Source organism: Lepidochelys kempii, chromosome 6 (genome assembly GCF_965140265.1).
Source record: "Lepidochelys kempii isolate rLepKem1 chromosome 6, rLepKem1.hap2, whole genome shotgun sequence".
NCBI classification, from domain to species: Eukaryota; Metazoa; Chordata; order Testudines; family Cheloniidae; genus Lepidochelys; species Lepidochelys kempii.
Genome location: NC_133261.1, coordinates 72,162,789 through 72,171,344, shown reverse-complemented (window position 1 = coordinate 72,171,344; position 8,556 = coordinate 72,162,789). Strand labels below are relative to the sequence as shown.

The following is an 8,556-nucleotide window of genomic DNA, read 5'->3' as shown; positions in this document are numbered from 1 at the left end:
GAAGAGAGCAGTGAAATTCTACACGGTGGGAACCAGTACAGCTTTGTACTTACAGGCAGGCTACTGTAGTCATTGGTCAGCTCTTGCCACCACAAAACAGGAGCACAGCCAAACTCCACTGCAGGTGGGAGCAGCATTTCAGGATTTCCTGGTGATTGTCCCCAGTGGACTAGCTGAGGTTGGCTCAAGATCGTGCCTGTTGCTCCACTATCTCCTGGAGGCTGGGATCCTGGCCATCTTTAAGTTACGCACTGAGAAGACACTCATGGACGATGACAGAGGAAATCCTGCCCTGCTCAGGGCCAAGGAGCCCAGGGCCAGATTTTAAAAAGCATGTAGGCACCTGAAGATGTAGCTAGGCACCCAGTGGGACTTCCAAAAGCACACAGGTGCCTGAGTCCCATTGGTCTTTGGCATCCTACCTGCCTATATTTGTCTTTAGGTGCTTAGGTACCTTTACAAATCTGCCCCCAAGTCACGTGGAATACAAAGGCCCATTTGAACTAGATTCCTCTGCCTATCAGAGACAGACTGGATCTATCCCTAATCCCACACCAAACCTGATGGCTTCTGCAGGGATATAGGTACCGGCCCATGAAAATCTCTGGTTCAGTGTCCTAAAACCCAATGATTCATAGCAGTTGAGATGATCTCTCCACACTCAGAGCAGCTGATAACTCCAGCAGGGAACCCGTACTAGGTGCTACCAGAGGAAGAGCAGTGCTCTGTCCTTTGAACCACCTGGCTCCTGGGCTGGCAATTATTCACAGAGACCTAGTTCTCTCCCCTGTATCCAGATGGTGTTAACTTTAACACGGAGACCAAATAGAGACTGTTAGCATCTCTTTATTTTTGTATTGTAAATATATAAGTATACATTTATCTGGCTTGAAATTGCATAGAAGCAGAATTGGTATCTATTTATTTACAGTGACCCAAAGCGTAGGTCGGTGCAGTGTTGCCATAAGCAGTGGTAACAACAAATCAAAAGCAATTCAGTTAAATAAAGAAGTGGGACAAGGCTCTAGGGTCTCAATGGGTATGTCTACAGTGCAATTAAACAGGCTGGCCTGGGTCGGCTGCAGGGCTGTAAAATGGCAGTGTAGATGTTTAGGCCTCGGGCTGGAGACCCACCCACCCTGCGAAGTCCCAGAGCTCTGGCTCCAGCCTGAGCATCTATACTGCAATTTTACAGCCCCAGAGACTGAGTCCCAAATCAGCTGACACAGGCCAGCCGTGGGCATTTAATTGCAGTGTAGAGACACCCAATGGTATTGTCCCTCATAAGCATGGGATTTGTTTTTTTCTAAAGTAGGGTAGGAAGAGTGAACTGGCTGGGATGACAGAGGAAGGCCAGGTTTACACGGCAAACCCTTGCTAGTATACCTATGGCAGTCAGGGCTGTGATTGACATAGCTTTGCTGGCAAAAATGCTTAGTGTAGAAGCAGTTCTACTGATATATCTGCCCTTTTGGCAGTATAGTGTATTTTGTGTGCATCCGTTTGTGTGAGAGATAAGCTATAATGGCAAAAGCTGCATCCATACAAGGAGTGCACTCCTAGAATAGTATAGCTATATCAGCAAAGCACTCCTACTGTAGACCTGGCCCAAGATGGAGGACCAGAGAGAATGGAACCAATCTTAGGAAAGAGTTGTGATAGCAGGGCTGGGGAGGGCATTTTCAGTCAATGGTATTTTAAACTGTGCCTATTTACTTTAAAGCTTATGTAAAAGGGGGTGTCAGAAGAAGATACAAACTAGCTGGGGCAGGAGTGCAGAGACTTGAGGAAAGTGGATATAATGGGTGTTGTGAGAGGGAAGCCGAGAAAGGCAGAAAGTTAATTCCAAAAAGAAAGACCAGTTAGACTCCTGATTAATTTGGTTTCTCTGTGTTACAGTTTCCTCTCTAAACTGTAACATAAGGGGGTTGTAAAAAGCAACATAAATCATCAATCAAAGCAAACAGGTGTAAGATTAAAACCTCATGAGCAAAAAAGCAGGTCCTGATTTCAAGACAGTATTCAACGCTGGCAGCGTGAAACCATTTTAATCACGCAAAGCTAAATGCAAAGATTAAAAGACCCATCAAGCTGAGCAGGGTTTTTATACAACATTCCCATGGGTGGCTGACGCACCAGTGTTTGAAGACTCTGTGGAAGGGTCTCATTTTCACGCACTTCCTCTTCCAAAACCAAATCCTTAGGGGCATTAGCTACCATGCTAATCTATCCCGATGCTGACAACGTTGGTTCGTTCATTTGCTATCAACTGAAAGTGTCTTAAAAAAAATAAATAAAGGCAATTAAAAATCTGCTACCCGTAATCCTCTAATTTGGGCATTCTGAGTATATGAGTTATCATGCTCGAGCTTTTCCCAGCATGTTAGGCCCTCAAGACTGGCATGTGTCATTGGTATGGTTAATTGTGCCTAGAGTAATAAGATTTTGGATTGGACAGACAGCGTCATGATAGGGGAATTATTAACAGCTCTCCTCTAGTATAGTCATACATAATATTAGTGGGTGGGATTTTCCAACGCAGCTAAGTGAGTTAGGCCCATTGAACTTCAATAGGACTGGTGCTCTTAACTCGGATGCTTTTGAACTGCCCCCTGTCCCCATTATTGTGGATAACTGTTCCATCTGTGCAGTTCCATGTTCTATCCTTCTCTTGGAAGGCTCCAGCTAGAATCAACTATGCATAAGTAAGCGGTTTTTATCCAAAGGGAATGGGGGAGAGCTTGGTTCTTTTTCTAGAAGGACTTGATGTTGTTACATTTAGACAATGGCACCTAGATGCTGTGGTGAAGGAGGCCTGAGAAGCACTGATGGTGATAGTGTCCCATTCTTAGCCTTAGCCCACCTCACTTCCTAACCTGTTTTTAATCGCTGTTTCACTTTCTAAATTTGGGAATCAATGTAGTGTATCCTAAGAGGAAATGGCACTGGTGTGAGCTAGCCACAGTGCATGTAGGCACTCCACAGCATTCTTAGCTCATTTCTGATCCTCACTGTCACATCATTAAAAGTCATTAATTTTGGAGGATTGTGGGGTGGAGGTAGAACGTGTGTATGTCTCCTGTAGTCATCTCCACTGCAGAATGAAGCAAAACTGTCTAGTCCATAGTCAGTTTTGCAGTCTAGTGCATAGTCAGTTTGGTACTAGGAAAAGATCCAGCAAAGGAAGACAGTATGTTACTTCCCACCCCACTCACTCACCCCCCTGGCTCTGTTTTCTACACATCACCTTCTCCTTGATATGTACCACCAATCCCCCCAGAATAATGGAGGTCAGTGACATCTGAAAGTGGTTAGGCATCGGTGGCACATGAAAGTGTGATCAGTAAAGATCTTCATGTATCTGAATCACACCAGTGTGGGCAATGCCTTCCCTGAGCAACCTCCACTGCAGCTGACTTAAAGCTTAAGAAACTGCACTGCAATAGGTCTTGACCCCTCCCAATTGTGAGAAACATGCAGCAGCAGCAGCAAAGAGCAAGTCACTACTATGAGTGCCAACAGTTTTTAAGAACTATTGATAGTGTATCTCTGGGGAAACAGCAAGTCATGAGTGAGCCATGGGAGTAAGAGTGTCACCTGAAATAGGATGGAGTTGAATGCAGTGCAGAGGCATGCTACTGAGCAGCGGTGGGATGGGGGAATCAAGGCTTATAGGTTCAGGCCAGATGTGACAGAGCAGTAGTTGCTCCTCGTTGGCATACACCAGAGCTGGCCATGTAGAGCTAGAAGTGAGGGAGAAAACATGCTTAGCCTCTGGGAGGAGGAAGAATTGCTCACCAGCGCCTCTGCTAGTCGGTTAAGGATTTACACTGAGGAGATCCAAGGATTGACACTGTCCATTGCTCCCCACCTGGAAGGGTGGTAGCCAGGAAGCAGGGTCTCAGAGCTGGGAGTGGAAGGTGGATAAATGACGGGGTGCGCAGAGCTCTGAGAGGAAGACCACAGCAGAAGGGGGCAAGGGAGGAAAAAGTTCCACTTAGAAGCAGTAATAGTTATTAAATCATTTCATTTCTGCCCCATCCCTCCTGGAACAATCCCACACATCTGGGAGCTACCTGTATCCTTACATCCATTTACCTCACACCAAGGATCAAAATAAGGTATTATTTTTGGCCATCAAGATCTATAATTCCGTTACATGGATTTGATTTTCTCAGTGCAAGCTCCATTGGTAGAAATGCACCTATCACCACCAAAAGGGCTGAGAACTGATGGTGTTTGAAACTATCCATTCTATAGACAGTGGTCCTGGAGAGTAGAGGAAGCTATGGGACAAACTGTAAGTCACTGACTGACCTTAACCCTGAGTTGGAGACACCCAGCACTTGTTACTGGTGTGAAATAGAATGCAACCACATCAGCTGTGTGCTTCTCCGCACCATACATGAATTGTTGCTGCAGAGGAAATGGAATCTGTGCTTATAGTTAACCATCTCTTTCGAGGAGACTGCTTTTTATGCCAAATTGCGTACACAGACTATATGCCTATGTGGGGTGTGAAGTGATCCTAACCACTATGACTGCAGCAGCCACTCTTCACTCAGGAAACATAGGTGAGGTGTAAGGCAGAGATCTTGGTGTATTCACACTTTGGTTTCCTGCCTGAAGGGAACAGCTACTTTATGAAACTTATGTGTATCCTTGGGGCTCTACTTTCACACTAAACATACAGATGGTGATTGAAGGAGCTGCACTTCTGATAGACTCTACAAATCAATAAAGTTTCGCGGCACTCTTTCCATCCTCCCTCCACACAGCTAACCCTCCCCTGTTACCTGAACATTGGCAGCCGGGAATTCAGAAATGGCACAAGGGCAAAGCGCTTCTGAGATGTTTTTGGGCGTATAACGAGTGCTGTCTTTACCTTTTCAGTCTCTTTGTTTGGAAGGCTCTAACCAGTAAATATCAGGTTAACTGCAAACTACAGTAGGAAGCCTTTTAAATAACAACTCTTTTTCCAGAACGGGGACCTGCCTTCTTAACTGACAGGGCTGTACTATTAAGAGGTCAAGAAGAAACCATATTCTGCTGTAAGCATTCCCCAAAAGGAGAGACTGGTGCACAAAACCAAGCTGTTGTTTGGACTTCCCAGGGGGCTGAAGTATCCAATCCTGCTTTATGAAGAGGCATTTTAAGATTTATGTTCAAATAAAACACTTCTTGGTGGTTTCCCTTCAAGATGCCCTCCTTGTCTCAGTGAAGTCCACTTCAGAGGAGTTTCTATATTCTGTATTTAAAATAAAGAACATCAAGAACCCAGCATTCTACAGTAATGGCCCTAAATCTTCAGTTTATAGCCATGGGCTATTACTGCTGAATACTAGAGTCTTTTTAAAAATAAAGTTCATCCCAGGTAAAGTCCATTTAAAGAAAGGAGAAATCCAGTTCTCACAACGTAGTGGAGTTGGGCATTGATTAGAACTTTTCCCAAACCTCCGAGGTCAGGAACTGTGAGGTAAGTTAGCCCCTGAGGTAAGAAGCAAGTTTTCTTTACCAGTCAAAGGGATGCAATCAACTCCATTAATTATTTTTTTTAAAAAATACTAATTTGTTTTCTCTTCATCTTTTTTAAAACATGATCTCGGAAGAGCCTGAAATAATATTTTCCCCTCCCACTTCTTCTGTTTTTCTCAGTTGCTGCATTGATTTCAATTTAATGTTCTTCTGGTATTTCTGCCGATCAAGCAAGTGCAAACGTGGCTGTATTTGGTTACTTCCCTGTCAGTGCACCAGCATCACTAGAATGTGCAAAGCTCTGGGGAACACAATGGCCTTTATGAGTTTGCTGCTGCCACAGCACGTAATTTTTGGTATGTTAGATCAAAAGAGTGGTTATGTTGTTTGTCATTTCCAGCCAACTGTAACAATTGGATGGTAAGTTCTTTTTTATTTATTTATTTTTTCACCTGAGCAGATTGAGAATGATTCCTTTCATGAACACCGGACTCTGAGTCAGTGCAACAAAGCCATTGTTATTTATATCCTGAAATCAGTGGCACTGGCTCAATAGGAGGGAACACTCTTGATGGACTGAAGTAGCAAGTTCAATTTTCCTCATTAGATTGGGAATCCAGTGTGTCGGAGGGTGCAGCAGAACACTTCTGATGTTAAAACATTACCCATCTGAAAGTTGAATGGAGGAAATAAGAGACCAAAGAAGACGTTTCAGTTTGCCCTTTCAGATACATACATGCCCAGTGTGAAGTCCTGACCTTTGGAAGAACATCTCCTATTATACAGGTGTAACACTCAGGTCGTCTGACAAGGAGAGGCCAGAGTCCCTCTCTCTTGATGTTTTCTCTGGCTTACAAAAAGGCTTCCCATCCCTGTGCAGACTGGTGCTCCTTAGCACACCTGCTCTACCCACTGCCAAAGCTGAAGGCCGATCAGTGACATAGTAGAGATCATCATACGCATAATTCACATTGCTGCAGGGGAAAGTCTGGAGCTTCACCAGTTCTATCCCACCAATATTCCTGTGAGGACAGTGGCTTCTGTTCGGAGAGGCTGGAGATGCCCGAGAACTAGGGGAGGAGCTGCAGTTCCCATCAAAACCTGAATCTTCTCGCTCTGTGGTTGCTTTGAGCTTGGCGTTGGGACAGGAGCGGCAGATATTCTCCATCACCCAGGATCCATAGGTTGGGTTCCAAAGGTTTTTGGTGTTGTGTGGTCTGTGTGCCGGCTGACTGCTTGATTCCAGCCTCTGGTTCGCGGTCTGTTGGAACCATGCCCTGCTGCTGGAATCAGTGAGGCACGGTAGGCTGGGACCTCTGCCAGTCCAATTGCCAAGGTTCTCCACCAGCAGCTCCTGTGGACGTCCAGCTTTATGCCCTGCATGATGAGTTTCTAATGTTATGGGAGCCAGCTGAGGTGTGAGGGATGGGTTCACCAGCAAAGGGACCATCCCACTGGAACTATTTGGGCACATCACAGAGCTCCCCTCATCCTCTGATGCTGGTCTACATTCAATGGGCAGCTCTGTGTTGATCACATCAGGATCCTGAAACAGAAAGGATTCAGTAATCACATTTTACATTCTGAACATGCCCAGTTGTGACTTTTCCACATACTTTTTCAGGGAAGTGTTCAGAAAAGTAAGATAATGTTAGCAGTGGTTAGCGCCAGCTGTGTGTAATGCAGCCATGCATTGTGCAAGCTGCCATGCACCATTTTGATTGTGCACCTTGCTTATTATTTGCTAAAACTTATTTCATTTTAGGGTTTCTTTTGAACACAGGCTGCCAATTTGTGATGTCTTACTGATATTAATGACTAGGCAGAGATCACCAACATCTAATAATTTCCTCTTGCATCTTAAACTATGCTTGGATCCAGGTCTCCAGCAGCAAAAGGCTAGCAGCTTATCAACCCCTCGTGCCCTCTCACCCCCTTCTTCCATGCCAGTTCAGCTGTGGCTTTCAAGGAAGTTTGAAAAAACCTTGAAGAGTGAAGTGAGGGCCTGAGAATTTGTGATGGGCTCTGGAAACCTTTCCATCAAAAATCAAACACTCTTCACTACTGAATGAGCTGAGAGGTGGAAGCAGACCATTTTCACAGGAAGGGATTGTATGCATGCTGATGGGTTGGAGGTAGGTGAGATGAGAGATTAACAGAAGCACAAATGAAAATACTAGCTGAAGTACAGGCGAAGCACAAAGGGAATTGGGAAAGTAATTAGCCAATCAGAGCAATCTATTCCCTCTGTTTTGGGTGATAATGTTTGTATCATAGGATGGTCTGGATGCCATAAACTAGTCAAAACTTAAATCCTAAAGGCCAGTACCTGTGTGCAGTACTTGATTCTTTCCAGAATGGTGGAGAAATTGGGCCGGTACTCCGGACTGTGCTGCCAACATTGCGTCATGATCCGGTAACTTGAGACATAAATACATATTTGTGCCAATTAATAATAAATAACGATAAATCAGAACCACAAATCAATATGGATTCATTTTTCAGGTCTGTCTCTGGGCCCAGTTCTCAGGTCCAGAAGAACTGCACTCAGCACAGTACCCAAGGGGCAGTGCAAACTTGGCCTTGTGTCATTTTCATGTTCCCTGATTCTGGGGCCATGGGAGGTGGGGCGGGGGGGTGGGGGCGGAAGGTGCAATTACTCAGTGCTGCTCTAATTTGTGCACAGCTTTCAATAGTTCCAAGGGGATTTTCTGGCAAATGGGGAATTTCTGGAGAGCACCTGTGCATGCTTCAGTCATGCTCTCTGGCCACACACCTGATATGCTTCCTAAGGCAGGTGAGTATTCACCACATTGAGGAAATCTGCTGGTAGTTGGTGGCAAAGAGGGCCTGTACAAGATCCCAGAACTGGAGCCTGTATTTTTAATTGTATGGAAGTTTATTGGTGATGAAAGTTGACAGGTTACCAGCCCTGAAGTCGTTGTTTTATTCACAGAACGGGTATAACATGGAAATAGCAACTTAACCTTCCTCACTTTGCCCCGCTTGTGAGCCTCAATCAGGTTTTGGAAGGACCCCCTGGTATGAGGAAAGTATGTAACTAAGTCTCCCATTCCACTG

General features: G+C 45.0%; 1 protein-coding gene across 1 annotated transcript in view; it reads right to left on the bottom strand.

The window, feature by feature from the left end:
* Positions 1–823: 823 nt before the first annotated feature.
* Positions 824–8,556, bottom strand: part of LTK (leukocyte receptor tyrosine kinase) — a 167,558-nt gene continuing 159,825 nt past the window's right edge. The window contains exons 28-29 of the mRNA XM_073348710.1: positions 7,805–7,895; positions 824–7,021 (exon numbers count right to left, since the gene is read on the bottom strand). Of these exons, the coding sequence (XP_073204811.1) occupies positions 6,254–7,021; positions 7,805–7,895 (859 nt within the window). The 3' untranslated portion in view covers positions 824–6,253. The remainder of the gene's footprint in view (positions 7,022–7,804; positions 7,896–8,556) is intronic.